Below are 20,076 nucleotides of genomic sequence, written 5' to 3'. Positions count from 1 at the left end.
TAGGTATTTGAGTTTGTTCAGTTATAATTGGGCTAAATCTTATGGACTGTCCATTCAGGAAAACAGGCCAGTACAGTCTGTGCAATTGGCTGCACTTCTGCTGTTGGCTACCCAATCCTGTACCTGCTTTTAAGAACACTGGGGGAGTGTTGAGTAAGTCGCCTGCCCATGGCCCAACTGAGGCCCAAATAGGCAATTAATGCCCAATTAAGGCTCTCACTCGCTGCCAGTCTTTTTAATGGGTGAGAGGAGAGGCTGATGCTCAACGTCTAACCCAGCAGATTTAACCCTGTGGGCTGATGATCAGTTAAAGGAGCCTCTTGCCAGCCTCCCCATAGTTTTGACTCTTCCCAATTCCCTGTCCAACATGCGCTCCCAATCTCTGCCAGGTACACCCCTGTGAGATTTCAGAATTAGCTGGATGCCCAGATCCATTGCTGAATGCCACCTCCTTAGCCTACCTGCATCACCAGCAGGATTCTTTGCTGCTGCTGTTGTTCCAATTGAGCCGCAGCTCTGTGAGGTGGGACTTTCTCCTGGAGAAAGTGGAAGAATTGCCTTACATTGATTAAAGATCCTTAAAGTGTTCAAGCTAGCTTAGCGGAGGTGAATTTGCTGCAGACGTTTACATTGGGTGTAGGGAGCCCACCTTCAGTATATAATCCAGCCCAATTCTCTGACCAACTTTTACAGATGCTCCATAGAAACCATTCTTTCTTGTTGCATCATAGCTTGGTATGGCTCCTGCTCTGCCCAGATCCGTAAGGAACTACAAAAGGTCGTGAATGTAGCCCAATCCATCACGCAAACCAGCCTCCCATCCATTGACTCTGCCTACACTTCCTGCTGCCTCAACAAAGCATAATCAAGAACCTCATGCGCCCTGTACATTCTCTCTTCCACCTTCTTCCATCAGGAAAATGATGCAGAAGTCTGAGGTCATATACCAACCAACTCAAGAACAGCTTCTTCCTTGCTGCTGTCAGACTTTTGAATGGACCTACCTTGCATTAAGTTGATCTTTCTCTCCACCCTAGCTGTGATTGTAACACTACCTTCTGCACTGTCTCATTTCTTTCTCTATAAACAGTATGCTTTGTCTGCATAGCATGCAAGAAACAATACTTCTCATTGTGTGTTAATACACGTGACAAAAATAAATCAGATCAAAGTCTATTTTACAGAAAATTTACAAAATAACAATTTCAAAATAATAATCTACACTATTCAATTTACAAAGAATTGTAATCTGCAATTGAAACGACTAACTTTGGTAAATAGTTGTCCCTAGACTTCTATTTTTAATTGCACAACTAAATTAAGTTTTTTTTTTAAAGTTTAAATGGTCCTTTGCTGCCTTAGTTATACTGGACACAATAACAACATTCCTGCCTCTCAATGCTTTAAAATGTTAGCGATGGAACATAAATCATATGTGAGTTTCCATCTTTAACATTTATTTTGAATATGCCTGGCCAAAAGTTGGGATAGGAAAATCCCAAAGTGATGGGAAGATCCTAGAGGTGACTGGAGATCCAGTGGAACAATTCCCAGTCATATCTGGAATTGTCTGTACAACACCTGCCTGAAAACAGAAAGGAAATGCACCCACTGACCAAAAGCAAAAGTGGTTTAATCAGGTGTGGCATGTTTCCACATCCACTTATTTTGTGAAGCCAATTTTAAAATGACTTACAGCAAGCTCCTCTTGGGTTAAATCAGAAGTATTGTTTCTTCATGCATTCAAAACCGAGGATAGTCACTGTGACTACATATATCCATACAAGATTGAGATAAAGAATGGTTTTATAACTAGAAATAACCTAAATCAACAAAAACTAAAGAGGTGGATAATAATATACGGGAATGTAAGAGTCCAGTATGAGTTCTATCACAAAGGAATTAAGGTTCAGGTGAGTTCAGCTAGCTGAAAACAGGAATTGCAGAGTGCCTTTAAAGTTGGTGATAGCACAGCAAAGTAGGTTGGTGTACGGAGATTTGGTCCATTCTACAGATGATTGCAGGAATCTTTATGAGAGTCAGGTTTAGAGGAGGTTTAGACTTGAGGCCGGCAGCCTGGAATCCTGCTCTGGTGTTAACAAACTGTTTCTTTAACTGCAGACTGCTTTGGGAGTCAGGAATTTACCATTAAAACTTTCCAAAAGCCAAGGGAGCTTAGGTCATGCGGTGTTGCCTTTTGATGAGTCTGTTTCAAGTAAACAAGTTCTTACCAAAATCCATTGATCATCTTTGGATAGGTGGTGCTATTAATGCCTCTGCAGGTATAATGGGTTCGATAGTTCTCTTTGATATAAGTCCATGCTAGGGAGACTGACTCTCAGCTGCTCCCTTGTCGTGCTGGTTGTAATTGGCTCATGTAATGATATGTGTGAGATTCTACAAGGATGAGGGTTGAGCTTGGTCCTGTTATTACTGTTGGAAGTTCCCAGAACAGTAGCCAACTTGCAAATTGTGTGACCCCCTAGCAACCATGTTTTTAGGCCAGCGAAGTCCAGTTTGATAGCTCAGTGCGAATCATGTTGGGTAGAGGGAGAGGCAGTAAGTGGCTGGGCAAAGGCAGAGCCAAGGTGCACCACAGAGTGCTCCAAGACAACATGCAGGACATCACCAAGCTGGCCATTCACCGCTTGGCTCTCCACATGAGTGCCAAGCGCATCTCCAAGCTGATCTACGAGAAGGTCCATAGGGGGCCCTGAAAGTTTTCCTGGAAAATGTCATCAGGGACTTGGTGATCCACACTAAACATGCCATGCGCAGAACGGTAATGGCCATGGATGGGGTGTGCGCTGGGAAAAGGGACCCTGCCTGGCTTCGGTGGTTGAGGACAGTTTTAAGAACGATTGCAAAGTCAATTTTTTAAATTAGCAGCGAGTAAAGTTTGATTTAAAAAGTTTATGATCTCTTTCATACCTTAGTGAGATGACATATTCTTTATTTCTCTCTAAAAATTGTACACAAGAGCTTTCAGGTGTGAAGAGGTTTGTTTGGTACTTTAGTATGGCATTAATTGTCTTATTTCAGTCGTAGTCACAGTGCTGTGGGAGGTAATGAATGAAGTGAAGCATGGAAAGTGAAAATATGGCTGATGTTATCCTTGGTTTTGTAGCTGGTTCTTCCACACATCCAACTGCAGATTTTACATGGCTTGGGAAGACAAAAAGGAAAACAAAATGGAATAAGGAAGTACTGGATTACTCAGATGTTAGCAAAGATTTCCCATGTTTGTGCATATCTGGCAGGAATAATGCACGTCGGGAATTCAGGCATTAGTATCAGCAGACTTAACAGGATTTCTGGTCTCCATGTCTGAATTCCTGATGTACACTAAACTCCTCGCCAGGAGCGTGAGGTCAGAAAATCGACCTTGTTATTTCTCTGGAATGGAATATTTGACTCAAAGAATAAAAGTGTAATTTTAAGTGTTGTCTCAGAAAAAAAATTAATATAAATGGAGAACAAAAGTATCTGAATAATTTCAAAATGTAGTTTTATTGTTCTTTTTTATTTGTAGGAAGTTAGTGCACTTGTAAAGGAAGATATTGATTTAAGGATCAAACAGTATCTTGAAGCAAGAAAACAGCGTGGTAACATGCAACCTAAACCAAGCAAAGAACTGACACCCAGTAACCCACTGTGTATTAAAGGTAAGAAACTCTTTATTTCTGCGTACGCTGACAAGAATGAAATCATCATGGAAATTAGGGCTGCATCTTAAACTATATTGTCTAATCGTGAATCATCATCACAAAAGTACTGTAAAACCACTGAAATACACTTAGCACCTACACCTAGATAGTATTGAGGAAGCAGGTGGGGCTGCAGAAGGACTTGGACAGGTTAGGAGAGTGGGCAAAGAAGAGGCAGATGGAGTACAATGTGGAAAAGTGTGAGGTTATGCACTATGAATGGAGACATAGACTATTTTCTAAATGGGAAATGCTTCGGAAACCAGAAACACAAAGGGACTTGCGAATCATTGTTCAAGATTCTCTTAAGGTTAACATGCAGATTCAGTCAGCAGTTAGAAAGACAAATGTACTTTCAGCATTCATGTTGAGAGGGCTAGAATACAAGAGCAGGGATGTACTTCTGAGGCTGTATAAGGCTCTGGTCAGACCCCATTTGGAGTATTGTGAGCAGTTTTGGACCCTGTATTTAAGGAAGGATGTGCTGGCCTTGGAAAGGGTCCAGACGAGCTTCACAAGAATGATCCCTGAAATGAAGACCTTATCGTATGAGGAACGGTTGAGGACTCTGGGTCTGTACTCATTGGAATTTAGGAGGATGGCGGGGGGGGATCCTATTGAAATTTAGAGGATACTGTGAGGCCTGAATAGAGTGTCTCCACTCGTAGGAAAAACTAGAAGCAGAGGGCACAACCTCAGGCTAAAGGGATGATCTTTTAAAACAGAGATGAGGAGGAATTTCTTCAGCCAGGGAGTAGTGAATCTGTGGAACTCTTTGCTGCAGAAGGCTGTGAAGGCCAGGTCATTCAGTGTCTTTAAGATAGAGGTAGATTCTTGATTAATAAGGGGATCAGGGGTTATGGAGAAAAGGTAGGAGAATGGGGATGAGAAAAAAAAATCAGCCGTGATTGAACGGCGCAGCAGACTCGATGGGCTGAGTGGCCTAATTCTGCTCCTATGTCTTATAGCCTTACAGCATAAAAAGTAAAACAAGTTAGGTAAAAGCCCAAATTTGGCTTAAAGGGTATCCAGTAGCCAATACAGAGATCTGGTTATGAGTTGGGCATGATTAGGAGGCTGTTGCAGCAGCACAAACAACTACTTGTCTTTATATAATGTCTTTGTTTTAATAAAACTAAGGGACTTTACAGAAGCATTATCAAGCAAGTTTAGACATCAATTGGGTACAGGTGACCAAAAACTTGTTTAGAGAGATAGGTTTTAAGGAACATTTTTAAGGAAGAGAGAGAGGGGTAGAAAGACAGATGTTTAGAAAGTGAATTTCAAACTTTAGTGCCAAGACCAAGGGCTGCCATCTCCCATTGTTGCCCCCTCGCTGTCTCAGCCAGCCTCAAAAAATTGTACTATACAATACTCGTAGGTATTTGGGGTAGGTTGACTATAACGTATTTGAATGTTAAACACCCTACTAATAAAATACAATGCAGTGAACATTTTCTTCTCTAGTGGAATGCATTTGCTGACCAGTTCAGCCAATCAGATATTTATTTGCCACAGGTACATTGCTAAATATGATTGTTTTGTTCTCAAGGAGTAGTCTTAATTCAGAACTTGATAATGCTCCAATGAGGTACAGTGCTTATTCCACTATGAAATGTAGTTTTGTGTATTTTATGACCTATAAAAATAAGAATAGAAGTTATGTATATCCACTTCTCAGATTTTGTACATACGCACTGATAATGCTCAGTTTTACCATTCCTTCAGTGCCTCTGATTTGTCATTCTGCTCGTCTGACATCCAATTATGGAGATGCAGAAATTTTCTGTTTAACTATTGGATGCTGTAAAGGCTGTGGGCGCAAGCTTACGAAAAAATTCAAAATGTTGAACGAGTGAGAAAACGTGTGTGTTTCAGACCTGCTTTTTGACAAGTTTGACAATGCAATCTTTTACCATTTTGATTCTAAGTGCTGAATCTGAGCGTAATTCAGATCCAACTTGTAAACCTGCTCTCAGGAGCCCCCATATACACTTAGACTGAAAAGGAAATCGTGAATCTGAATCACGCTGAATCTGAAATGCTGCAGCTCTGATTGGAGCTTTCAACGACACATGCGCAGTGGGACGGATTTTAAAAACACTCTCCTGTCACATCGCTCCCAGGCTGCAAAAAGCGGATAAAGCAGCCCGGGAGCAATGGCCCCCGCAGAGATCGTGCCGCCCTCACAACATAACTGACCCCTGTCCACCCCCTACCCAGATCGATTGCGACCCCCTGCCCCCTTTCCTCCCCACCGATCCCACAAAGTTGCAGAGGACCCCCCCACCGATCGCCCACACAGTGGCAGCGGACTCCTCCATTCCCTCCCCGTCCCCCACACCCCCCATCAGAGAATGATTGGACCCCCCCTTCCCGCACCTTCAGAGAACCATCTGTCTTCCCTCCCCCCCCCCCCCACTAGAGAACCATCTGGCCTGTCCTCTCCCCCAACCCCACTGAACCACTGGAAGCTCTGAACTTACCTCTTCAGAAGCCGGAGCACCTAAAACAGACCTTTGCCGAGTATGTCTGTTTTGCGCTGAATCTGGACGCAAGAATGCGATGGTAAAGGGAGAAATGCTGATAAGATTGGGCGTCCAGCTCATTAAGTTAATTTAAATACATACATTTAAATTACCTCCACCCCCCCCCCCCCCCCCCCCCCCCCCACCTCAGTGAGGCCATCACTTCTGGTTACCGCTAGTGGATTCTCGCCGGTGTGAAATCTGACCAGTGAGAAGCTAAGTGTTGAAGAAGCCATAAATAGGCCTATTGAATGTGTTAATGTCATGTGAAGCATGATATTAATATGCTAATCAGCTTTGCACCCTTTCTGGGCATGAGGCTGATCCTGCCAGCAAAAGAGTGCCAGTAACTCTGAGTGCGGCATGAAAACGGGTGCAAACGCAATTTTCTACTTTGCGCACAATCTTACCAGCTTGCCACCAATAGTGGCCAGTGGCTTTTGCCCCCACCACAAACTTCATTCCCTAACTAATGACTCCATTGCCTTCCCTGGTCGCTGTTCTGAGCCTGATATAGGCTGTTGACAATCTCGATGCCCTATTTGACTCTAAGCCAAGCTTCCAAACCCCATATCCTCCTCCTCCCCAAGACTGTATGTTTCCACTTGTGTAATGTTGCTCATCTTCACCCCTACTGCAGCTCATCTGTGCCGAAACCATATCCATTCTTTCATTTATCCATACTCAGTTATTTTAACACTTTCCTGGCTCATCCTGCTTCAGTATTTCAGTGCTTGCCCACCGACATTAGTTCTTGATTTTTAAATTTTCACCCTTGCACTCAGATCTCTCCTTGGCGTGTCTCTTTCTCTGTAATTTCCTTCAGCCCTACAATTCTCTGAGAACTCTGCCCTTGTCCAACTCTGGCCTCTTGCCCAACCCTGACTTTCAGTGCTTCACTGGCAGGTGTAACTTCAGTCCTTCAGTTGCCTATGACCTAAACATTGGAATTGTTTCTAAATACATATACCGCTCTCTCCCCTTCTTTAAATCCCTCCTTAAAATCTAACTTTTTATCAAGTTTTTTGTTAACTTCTCCTTTGTGGTTAAGGATGAAAGTTTGTCTGATAACGCTCCAGTAAAGTTGTGAAATCTTAACTTTAAAAAAAAGTATATTTATTAGTAAGGCTTACATTAACACTGCAATGAAGTTACTGTGAAATTCCCCTAGTCGCCACATTCCAGTACCTGCTCGGGTCAATGCACCTAACCAGCACGTCTTTCAGATTGTGGGAGGAAATCGGAGCATCCGGAGGAAACCCACGCAAAAACGGAGAGAACATGCAAGCTCCTCACAGACAGTAACCGAAGCCGGGAACTGAACCTGGGTCCCTGGTGCTGTGAGGCAGCAGTGCTAACCACTGTGCTGCCCCATGTTATTATTGTTATTATGAGAATAAATGTTAATCTTGAGAGCACTCAAAATATTTTTATTTTGCTGGGTATCAAAAGAAAGTTGGCCTCTACTTCCAAGTTATATCTTTTATAGTGTGGATATTGTTCTCTTGGGACTAGCAAATTTAAAAAAAATTAACAAAATAAGCTGCAGTTTCTCCTTTGCTTAATAGAATTGTGGTATGTTCAATCCACCCACTCAAACTTGCATCAGATCAGAAATTAACATGGGTGGCCCACTTTTTAAACTGCTGTGTCTGTTCAGACATGACTAATTTGCAACAAGGCCAAGACACAACAGGAGCTACACAATGCAAAAGTGAAAATCATCAGCTTTGCACTGTTCAAGAAGCTCAGGCTCCCCATGACATCAGAGTTGCTGTGCGTTCCTCATGGCATCCTTTTCTTGAGATTACTGACATCGATTAATCCATATGTGTTCAACTCCTTTACTGTCTGTGACAATTGTGACATGGCCAAAGTATCTGGTCTCAAATTAGCATTTGAAATTTTAATATAAATGTTTCAGAGGTAATAATGATCTGATGTTCTCGTGAGTATAGAGTTTATAAATTCTGTGCTTGGCAAAGGAAAGTACCAAATTTACATTTTCCCTAATCTGATAGTTTCTACTATTCTTTGATGAGATTGATTGCTGTGCAGGTTATGTAATTTTTCTTTTTGTAGTTACTTTGTTCACACCCTAGTTACCAGAATATACTGAAAAGGGTGCAGTCATGTAACACTGCCTGTTTAACTATGTCTGGTGACTTCATGTCAAATGGAAAATATTCTGTTCCCTAATGCATCTTGTCAGTAATGTACATTAACCTCATTCAACAACACTTACTGGACTGGTCATTGAAGCAGACTATTTAGCAAGCTATTATTAGTTTCTGAATGAACAGCAAGAAGATGAAAGGTTTTATTTTTAAAGGTGAAATTCCTCTATTGAAGATGAGGTAGTAAAATATTGATTAAGCTCTATTAAAATAATATGTAGGTTCTCTATCATTTGTATGGATATTAAAAACACAAAGTCATGCATAATTGTTGATTGAGATCATGGTGCTGTCATAATTCTATTCTGGTTTAGCTGACTTCGGACAATAAGTAAATCCAAATAGCTATATTGTTTAATGTGGGTGAATTTGTTCTAAAAAGGGTCCTTTTACACAGTTGAAATGTGACTATCAAAGATAGGAGAAAATTATGAAAGGAGTGAACAATGCAATATCGATAAAAGTTTTTAAAAATGTTAAATTATAAGCATAATACTGCAGATGCTGGAATCTGAAACAAGAACAGAGAAAACTGGATAAACTCAGCAGGTCTGCCAGCATCTGTCACGGTGGTGGCACAGTGGTTAGCACTGCTGCCTCACAGCGCCAGGGACCAGGGTTCGATTCCCGGTTTGGGTCACTGTCTGTGAGGAGTTTGCAATTTCTCTCCGTGTCTGCATAGGTTTCCTCTGGGTGCTCTGGTTTCCTCCCACATGCCAAAAATGTGCTGGCTAGGTAGATTGGCCATGCTATAATTGCCCCTTAGTATCAGTATAAGGAATAGCTAGGGTAAATGCATAGGGTTATGGGGCTAGGTCCTGGATGGGATTGTAGTTGAAGGACCAAATGGCCTCCTCCTGCATCGTAGAGATTCTACGAAATATATTATGCATGTGCAAAACGTCCAGGCAACATTAAATGTGATATTTGTACATTACCACGAATGTAACCATCAGTAAGTTTGAGGTTTGTGTGGGATATATTGTGAATCTGGTTATGAATTGACAGTCAGTCATATAACTAAATAGGAGAAAGATACAATTTGGATTAATCAAGATTATTGTTCATTTCCAGATTCAGTTAAGATTAGGATTGACTTTGGTTTTAATTTTTTCAGTATCTTAATTTGTAATAGTGGATCAAAACCCTGGATATACGTGATAAACATTTTTTTCTTTGCTGAGTGCAAGACAAATTTTTTATTTTCTTTTGGCACCTTTGATGCGTGGAGCCAGCTTTGTATATATAAGCAAGAGTGATTGGCATTTCAGTAATAAGACAATAAGGGCAGCATGGTGGCAAAGTGGTTAGCACTGCTGCCTTACAGAGTTCAATTCCAGCCTCAGGTCACTGTCTGTGTGGAGTTTGCACATTCTTCCTATATCTGTGTAGATTTTCTCCATGTGCTCCTGTTTCCTCCCACACTCCAAAGATGTGCGAGTTAGGTTGATTTGCCATGCTAAATTGACCCGAGTGTCAGGGGGATTAGCAGAGCAAATATGTGGGGTTATGAGAATAGGGGCTGGGTGGGATTGTGATCGGTGCAGATTCGATGGGCCAAATGGCCTCCTTCTGCACTGTAGGGATTCTATAACATGGAGCATAAGTATGCCATCTTGCCCCTTGAGCCTGCCCCATCATTCAGTCATTCTGTGGACTCAGCTGCACTTGCTGTAAGGGAGTGAGTTTCCTAAAACTATTTTCAGGATAAATTTTTTTGATAAAAATTTATTCTTTCATACCTGATCATTGTCTATTTGTGAGTCAAAAAAATCCCCATCTCCATAGAGTAGCTGATTAGCTTTTCATGTTGTTTATGTTTGTATGAGAGAGTAACAGGAGATAATGGTTTCTTTGGGAATGACGATAAGGGAATGAGGTCAAAATTGCATGCAAGGAAATGTGTCAGATGTGGTCGGACCTGTTGTTGGAATCTGGAAGCAGATGAGTAAAGATTTGCTGCAACAGTTCTAACGAAAGGAAGAGAAATACTTTGATTAAGTAATTGATAGTGATAGGATGTCCCTACTGAATTACCTTGTCTTTTAAGCCTTTTTCATGGTATGTGATAGCTGTGTCCACTGTTCATTGGACTGTGGGAGATGTAGTAAGATCTAACACTGCCACAGGGCATTGAACCAGCACAGACTCACCTTCAACTGCTACTTGATCTGCTTTTACTGATGCTCACTTTGCAAGTAAAAACAAAGTTATCATAGCCATTGGCCATTCTTTTTCAATGTAGTTCTTTTTTTACTATAATCTGGTGCTGTTTTGTTCCCTTCTCTGGTGTGACCCTAGCCAGGTTAGGGATGCAGTTACCCTTACTTTTAGTACTTAAGCATTTAAACCACTGAGGGACTAAAGGTAGCCACATGAATGGAGGAAGGTCAGCGAGACTTACAGCTAGCTATGTGACCTTTGAATTTTGAAGGTCAAGGTTCTATCTAACTTGTGTGGTTTGCATTTGTACCCATATTCTTATTGCTGTCTGCAGAAAGACTTGCTTATGGATGTACAGCAGAGAGAAAAAGCAGATCCCTGCACTTCAAGAATTCTGATTTCTAATTCCCTTCCAGCGTGTGTTCCTTTTAGAATTATATCAAATTTTACCAATCTTGTCAGAAAGTCCTGGTTAATCTTTGAGGCTGGAGAAACTTTCACAGGCCAAAGTTTTCAGTTCATCAGTTCCCAGAATGGTATGCATGTAATTTGAAATATGCAAATAAGTATATCCTTTCCCTCTTCTCTTCAACCAATTAACCCCATCTTTCCATTAAAAAGTAGATGGACAGAAGAAGTTGAAAGTAACTAAAATAAATTGTCCCAAGAGTTATTTTCTTCTGCTTCCTAAATCTAACAAAAAAAGACAATTATGTTGTTAAAACAACATGAGTGTGTGTATGTGAGTGGGTTGGAAGTGGAGACTAGCTTGTTAAAACCTTGTTGAGGAATTTGGTTTTTGAAGCCTTGCATTTATATGGTGTCTTGTCAGTGCTTATAATTATTACAAAGTTTAACTCAGTTGGAACTTTTTAATGCAGTTCTTATCGTGATACTTTCTACACATGGCCATTTTCAGTAAAATTGAGACCGATGAAATAATTTACTTATTTGGTTTATATAATCTGGTTAATGGTGAGGTGCTGTTAAAAAAATTAATAAGAGTCTCTGTCTTTGTATAGATCACACAGAATTTGGGCTTTGCAACTTGTTCAAAAGGCTGAGTTGAAGTTGAATTGAGAATTGCTGGCTGACATGTCAGTATGATATTGAGGGAGAACTGCAATGTTGGCCATGCTGTTTGTAATTAAATGTTAGCCAAGACACCCTCTGCCTCTTAAGTGACAATTTTAGAAAAAGAGAAGGCAATTCTCAGTGTCTTGGTCAATATTCTGCCTCCAACAATGCCACCACAAAGAATAGCAAAGAATTGATCACCTATTTCATTTGCTGCTTTTGAAACCATTCTGGTTGCCGTTCATTGCCGTATTTGCAGATGTAGCGACTGTGATTGCAGTTACTGCATTGAGGGGACTTTGAAGTGCTACATTAATGCAAATTTCTTCTTTCTTCTTATTTTAATACATGTCTTCATTCCTTCTTTTTTCTTCTTTCCATTCTGTTTTGTTTTTACTCTTTTCTATCAAACTTCCAAAAAGAAACCTTAAAAAGTTTCCCTAATCTCCAAGAACACAAGGCAGAAAAATTTCAGGATACCTAAGCTTACAACCTGTATCAGTCAACTGTAATTAGTTATATTCCAAAGCATTAAGGAAGTAAGTATACAATAAATGCGCAGTATGCATAAGTCATGGGCAGCAAGAAAGCACTCCATTGTACAGGAAGCCTTAGCAGTAAATTTCAATTTAATTAATTTCCAATCTGTAAGAGCAGCAACAATTCAATGAGAGGGCTACACCAATTGGAGTTACAAGTGTAAATTGAGAATCGAGGAAAATGGCTTACCTGTGTTCAGCAGTGAGGCTTTAGGCCACGTGTTAATTTCCATTATTTGTCAGTCGTTTCTCAGTTAGGTTCTAGTGTATTCAAGTCCCACTCCAGGGCAGTGCTGATGGAATGCTACTCTGTTAGCTATGCCATCTTTCAGATGAGACAAACTGAGGCTCCATCTGTTTTGAAGAAGAGCGAATCAATCAACAACAGAGAGGCAGATTTAAAAACAGCATACACAGCTATGGGCCAATGATATTAGAATAGTTATTGTTGTTGTTTTTGACCAGTGGTGATGTGATGGGCTGAAGAGCCTTTTCTGTGCTGTAGATCTCAGTGACTCAGCATCCTGGGTTATTATCACATTGTTCTTTGTGGAAATTTGCAGTGTGCTAATTGGCTGTCATCTTTCCTACATAATGACAGCAAGAACACTTCAAAAGCACTTAATTGGCTGTAAAGCACTTTGGGATTTCTGGTTGTGGACAGTAATATATAAATGCACGTCTTTTTCCAATTATTCTGAGTGAAGTACAGGTCCCTGGTGAGGTGTTTGTTTAAATATCATTTGGGTAAGTGTAGCTTGGGCTGTATTGGATAATTCACTTTGTTTTAATTAATTCTAGAGGTGCTTGCCACTATGGTCACCTTCAATGTTCCATTAGGAACCCTTGCATTGCAAGTAATAGAGACATTTTGAAGCACTGGGAAACACGTTAGATTGCTCAAGAAGAATTAAGGTTATAAGGGTAGGCATCTGGGAACAGAGTGGAACCAGAAAGCATTGAACAATGTAAAGATGTGATCATGGCAGTAGGGAAGGACTCCAAATGGCTTTAATTTAGGAGCTTATGTTACTGACGTGCCAATACGCTGGAGGCAGGAAATGTTTTCTAGGGATTCAGTACACTGGAGTAAAGCCTGGGTAGCAATAAGGAATTTATTTAAGACTTAATTCTTTTCTCGTGGGCTTGTTATGTTAAAGATTTTGTTTTCACCTTTTCATCTTGAGCTTGATTCCATTTCCATACGATTTCAGTTGTGATGTCCTGCAGTTTTAAAAAAAAGTGTGAGGATGAGCCAATCAGCTAGAAGAAATTTACTGCAGTTTTGGTAATAGATAAGTACAAAACAGAAAGTGTGATGAGCAATGTCATTCTATTATTTACCATTTGCTTTTCTCTAACATTTTATAGGGTCAAGCCCATTATCCCATGCAATGAGCAATATATTATTCAGCTACTTAAGTCAAGCTGTGTTTTTAAAGCCACAATATCTAAATGTTATGGAAGCAGAGGTGAATTTACTTTCTCTACAGGCTACAGATCAAAGCTGTAGCTTTTTAAGAGATTGAAAGTCAATCACAGCTTACAGATATTCTGGCTCCTGTCAGTTATTTTTAACTACTAGGGAATTATTACAAAGGAACTTTATACATTCCAAATGCCTACCATTCACTTTTTATGCTTTTGTTTTAAGTGTATGAAATACCAAATGTGACACTCAGAGTTTATGGCTCATGTTATATATTAAATTGTATTAAATCACTTGCGTCCTTTCTCAAAGTAGTGATATATGTTTGTGTACAGATTCATGAGTGACGGGGCCAGTTTAATATAGGTTGGACACGTTGATTGTGTTTTTAGCCAGAGGATGGACTCTCAGTCCACGTGAAGACAGTGAGTGGGCTCCTGAAGCAACCGGAGGGCCAAATAGAGGCCATCCAGCTTCAAATCAGTAGCAGGATGATATAGCAGGTAAGTGAAAGAGAGAGCATTTCAAAATGGAACAAGGCAGAAAAATTTCAGGATACCTAAGCTTACAACCTGTATCAGTCAACTGTAATTAGTTATATTCCAAAGCATTAAGGAAGTAAGTATACAATAAATGCGCAGTATGCATAAGTCATGGGCAGCAAGAAAGCACTCCAATTGTACAGGAAGCCTTAGCATAAATTTCAATTTAATTAATTTCCAATCTGTAAGAGCAGCAACAATTCAATGAGAGGGCTACACCAATTGGAGTTACAAGTGTAAATTGAGAATCGAGGAAAATGGCTTACCTGTGTTCAGCAGTGAGGCTTTAGGCCACGTGTTAATTTCCATTATTTGTCAGTCGTTTCTCAGTTAGGTTCTAGTGTATTCAAGTCCCACTCCAGGGCAGTGCTGATGGAATGCTACTCTGTTAGCTATGCCATCTTTCAGATGAGACAAACTGAGGCTCCATCTGTTTTGAAGAAGAGCGAATCAATCAACAACAGAGAGGCAGATTTAAAAACAGCATACACAGCTATAAACCAGTGATATTAGAATAGTTATTGTTGTTGTTTTTGACCAGTGGTGATGTGATGGGCTGAAGAGCCTTTTCTGTGCTGTAGATCTCAGTGACTCAGAGGCACTCTCTCTCGAATTGTAAACTAGAAAATGGCCTCTGCCAATACTGTGAGTGCTGCCCGCAGCCATTGCTAAACCCAGACAGGAAAGATAGGCCTCTAAGCCTATCTGGAACACTGTTTACCCCCTCCCTCCTGCCAGGAGATCGCCTCCAGAAAGTTAAACTCGCCCGCCATTGCGGAGAACTTCAGGAACAGGCTTTAAAAGGCCATTCATTGATTTAATTGGAAACCTGCTGGATGTGGGCGGGCAACCATGTTGCCCCCTATTCTACCTCCAGGAATGGACCGTGGACAAGATGGAGCTGGGGAAGTTGGTGCATAAGCTGACAATGCTGGGGCTAAAAACCAAATCCCTATTTTGACTGAAATTGGTATGCACAACACAGGCCAAGAATTGAAATGAGGTTTAGAAATTAGTCACTGCCCAACTTTGTGGTACATTATTCCGTATTGCCCAATGTGCATCGAAACCGGGAATCCCAGAGCAAAGCCAAAATAGGGCCTCAGGCCTCAGTTAAATAACCTGAAGTTGTCTAACATCACAACATAGGCAACTTGTCCTTCTGCAGGAACGAATTCTGTTCACCTTGCTGGTAGTAGCATCTGTTAAGTGCTAGGATGGTAAAGAGAACCATGGAAGAGCAGCTAATAGCGCTTAATATACTATGGAGCCAGGAGAGGAACTCCTCCCTCACTTCCTCCTTCAGTTCATCCTCCTCTTCCTCCTATCCGTATACCAAAACTTAAGAACATTTTTACTTGCCTTTCTAGCTGTAATAGCTTATTAAGTTGCATCACCTTAAATAAATCATGAGTGGAAAGGGCCTCGAATAGCCATTTGCGAAAGAGGCAATTAAATTAGATTAGGTTATTTGCATAGATTAAAGAAAGACCTCGCATATAGTTTACCCAGAAACATGAAAAACGGCCCACCCATCTTTTGGGCACCCTTGGGTCATGGGACATTGACCTACAAAATTAGTTCTTGTTACATCTCTTTTGCACCTATAAAAAGGGCGCAACTATGGGTGCTACTAGCTCTAATTCCTAAAGCCAATTGTCAAACTGCATTTTGCATCGAGCCTTCAGAGGGTAATCAACACCACTATTAACTAAATATTGATTCAACTACATGTAATGGATTTGTCCAATATAGCATGATAATCTATACTTAGTGGGCAAACATCTTTTTAAATTAGAATGGTACGTGGCATGTCTATTTTTGAACAAATCCAAGTTTTCCTGGAAGTAGTCCCAATCAATCAATCAATTAAGCACAATTAATGCTTATTGTCCACATAATATTGTTTACATACACTTGAATCCTTGTAATTTTCCCTACATTAGTCTTTGAATGGAAGCAATTTTCCAGTGGACACTGATGAAACTGCGGCTAAAATCTGGGGTCATTTAAATGATTAAGATGACAAGTCGTTTTTACAGATGGACAACATTACAACTTAAATCTTTCTCATCATCACACATGCTTCTAATACTGAAGGGAGATTAAAAACATGAGCAAAACCTGGAGTATTTGCCAATTTCAAACATGTAGTTGTCACTGGGCCAGTTTTACCCGTTTAGTTGTCATTTAAAGGATACCTAGCCAATAGTATACCAGCGCATTCTGTATCCATGACAAAGAACTACAGACATGAAACACTGGAAGTGATTACACTGATAATCTCTCCAGATGTCCACGGGCTATTTGAGGTGGTTTTATCAAAGTACATCTGCTTAATTTCTAGAATAACTTACTTATTTGACTACATGAGCTCTGCCTGTATACATAGTTTTAATTATCATACGTAAATTGATAAACACAGCTTAGATGTCCTCCTGATTCGTACTGTCATCGTAACTTATTCTTGCTTACATAAGATTTTAATTACCTCGAAAATAAATATGGGTTGTCCTTTGTAACAAAACTTATGGGTATTTTTAATATGCAGCTAATAGGCTTCCAACTTGCAAGATAAGTTATGTGATTGTAATGGAAAGATAGTTAAAAGTTTAAGAGTAAAACGATTAAATTTCCCAATTAAAAGAGCAAACTTTTTTTGAATTTAAATTTCTTGAAGTTGTGAACTCATATGTTGGCTGTTTACAGGAAGACAATGTGCCTCCTTTAGTCTGATACACAGTTTAGAGAAAATGCTGCTGGTGTTAGTGGTAGAGTTATGCAGGTGCCAGATTCCGCTGGGACAGGAACACCTGCCAGGCTGCTCCAGATAACTCAGCAGCTTTGAGGCATTTTCCCAGGCTCCCAAATGAATGGTCACTAATAGCCGTGGGAGAGGGCTTCCAGTGTCGCCAAGTGTACCACATTCTCCACTTGGCAGTGCTATGTAGCTGAAGTCTGTTTGGCTGTGATTGCAATTTTTTTCAAGACTGAAGAAATATGCAGCAAAGGTTTTTTTTTCATTTTTCATCTTGAACAATTCTTAAGTTTAATAAGCATAACAAAATGATCTAATTGTAAGATGGTAACTTTGAAATATAAGCAACTACACTATCTCCTAAAATGGTGTAACTTGATTACAGTCAGTGTATCAGATAATGCTCTGCTGGAGAAAGGCTGAAGGTAGCTGCCAAAAATGACTAAAAGTAATTGCACATCATTCTGCAGTTGGTGAAGTTATTTTGAAAGTTTACATGACTTGAAATGCTCAGACATACTTGACCACTTCCCAGATTCAAGCGGAGACATGTAACTGTGCTATCTCCTGGGAAATAAAGATATTGACTGAAAACATTTGCAAAACTCAGTGTGGTCAGCAATTACATGTTATGTGGTTTAGAACTGATTTTGCAAATATATTCAAAAGTACTGTTTACTGATTTTTGTAATTAATAAGGTTATGAACTGTGTATAGTTATTCAATACTTAAAGAAAATGGATAATTTATTTTGTATCAAATTTTATATAGCTTTTCATATTACAGTACTTTGTATTTTGTTGACGAAGCTTTATAGTACATTATTGGCATATGATAAAAGTTTAGAATTCTTTGTCAATATTGCTGATGTGTGATGTTCACTGTGTAATTACCTTTGTGTGCTTGTTTTAGCTTGGTCTGTTCAATTTGTCTTAGTAGTTTTTATTTTCTAAAGTATTTGTTATATTTACTCATTGCTATTAGCCAAATGGGTCATAGAAGAAAGAAATTAGATTTGCAGAGGAATTCAGCTTTAAGTCTTAAGGCAAAAGGTATTGATTAACTATTGAGGAAAATGTCTCATTGATTGATACAGGTTTAAACTGGAATGACTGATTGATACAAGTTTTTTACAATTCTAGTTCTCTCAGAATCCATTCGAAAAAGATGAAATTCTAAGAATCCCTTGGGGGCTACCACCTTATATCTCCAAGATTCTCACATGAATTAGTCTCTTGGGGGACAAGCAAACAGAATCTGGTCGCTATAATAGCTTAACTTTTCCCTTACAGCAGACTAACTTGACAAGGCGGCTAGACTCAACTCTGATTTCTGGGATCAATCTTAATTGCCATTGCCATTATAAACTTTAGATTAGAGAAGGCATTAAAATCCCCACCCTCGCATCCATTACCTCATTGAATTGAAAGTGAAAGAGTTGACTTGTGACATAATAAGTTGTGTATTTTAAGATACGCACGTCTTTTTCTCTTGTCCAATTTTCTCTTCTTGTATTTCCACTATTACCAAGCACCTAAATGTTATGTTCCTCTGTTATGTTCTCCTCCTTGCAACGGACTGCAAGAAGGCAGTTGACCTATGCTCTCTCAAGAGCAGTTAGAGACGGGCATTAAGTGCTGGCCTAGCCAGTGATGTCTACATCCCATCCGTAAAGATTCTTCAAGGAGCCCTTACAGATTGGCAAACTGTTCCATAACATCAATTTTAATCTATGATGTGGAGATGCCGGTGTTGGACTAGGGTGGGCACAGTAAGAAGTATCACAATACTGGGTTAAAGTCCAACAGGTTTATTTGGCAGCATGAGCTCTTGGAGCACTGCCAGTCATCTGAAGAAGGACACTGCTCCGAAAGCATATGCTATCAAATAAACCTGTTGGACTTCAATCTGATGTTGTGAGACTTCTAACAATGTGAATCTATGCTGGGTTTTGGAACTTTGGTCCTATATTTGGACTCTTGACTAGACACTCAATGCTCGTACTTTAATTAAAGCCCTTGAATTAATGTGTATTATTTTAAAAATGTGCAACAAATATCAAAATTTGATTTTTTTACAAAATTTGCGTCTATGCAGATTTCCTATCTACAAAATCTTTCTTCCTCTGTCGACTTTCCACATCATTAATTATGTCTGCATTCATGATGAAGACAGCCCATATCACACTACAGTTGCACACTCCCCACCATTAATGATGATGTAGTGCCTCTATTTGACTCACCCAGCTCTTTAGGTTACCTTTCTCTCTTCAACCTTAGCAACATATGGTACAACCTATTTCTGACTGATAACCGAGCATTGACTAGATGCGGTGGGGAAGTCACCCCTCCCTTTCCACTGGATATGAGTACTCTGCTGGTTGTTAACCTGGTATTCAGAGGTTTCGTTCTGACTTGCTCACTGTGGCTATGTTAAAATGAGTCATTCCACTGTCGTTGGATGAATGTTTCCCACTGGATGTCTGATATTTGGACATTAGACAGAGCTCTTACTCCAGAGAGACTCCAATGTTCCAATCAAAGCTCCTTCTCTCCTTCCTCAATTGCTGTAGGTTTTGGTCCTTGGACATGTAAAATCAAAGCTATGGCAGAATATCTGACTTTACAATTGGAACTCAATTCTGTTGATTCATGATCATCCAATTACCCCTCAAACTCTTCCGTCCTCTAACTCTGCTTCCCTTGAAGATTATACTTGGGCTTGACTCCCAATTTGTGGTATCATAAGTGTTAGCTGGGACAAAGCAACTTGTATTTATATGGTATTTCTAACATAGAAAAACATTCTATGCAAGTGTAATCAGATGAAATAATGGCAAAGGAGAGCTTAGATATGACTAAAAAGTTTGTCACGAAGTTTGATTTTAAGGACAGTGTTAAAGGAGAAGAGAGAGAAGTATAGATATTTTAGAAGGGAATTCCAGACCTTGGGATCAATACACCTAAAGGCATGGCTGCGAAAGTGTGTTGCATGAGATGTCAAAGTCAGATACAGAGTTTTCAGAAAGTTGTATGACTGGAGAAAGTTGCAGAGATGAAGAGGAAGAGACCAGAAGATTTGTACATGAGGATAAGAATTTTAAATTTGAGGCATACTAGCTAGCTCTCTAGAAGCTAGGCCATGATTTAATTTTGA

At 39.9% G+C, this 20,076-nt stretch overlaps 1 protein-coding gene across 1 annotated transcript in view; it reads left to right on the top strand.

Annotated features, from left to right (window-relative positions):
• Positions 1 to 20,076, top strand: part of slx4ip (SLX4 interacting protein) — a 114,224-nt gene that overhangs the window by 54,255 nt on the left and 39,893 nt on the right. The window contains 1 exon segment of the mRNA XM_080199722.1: positions 3,533 to 3,665. Coding sequence (XP_080055848.1) covers positions 3,533 to 3,665 — 133 coding nt within the window.

Source organism: Carcharhinus amblyrhynchos, chromosome 12 (genome assembly GCF_965287045.1).
Source record: "Carcharhinus amblyrhynchos chromosome 12, sCarAmb.v2.hapA, whole genome shotgun sequence".
Lineage (NCBI taxonomy): Eukaryota > Metazoa > Chordata > Chondrichthyes > Carcharhiniformes > Carcharhinidae > Carcharhinus > Carcharhinus amblyrhynchos.
The sequence above is the reverse complement of the archived record's forward strand: the minus strand, read 5'-3'. Positions and strand labels throughout refer to the sequence as shown.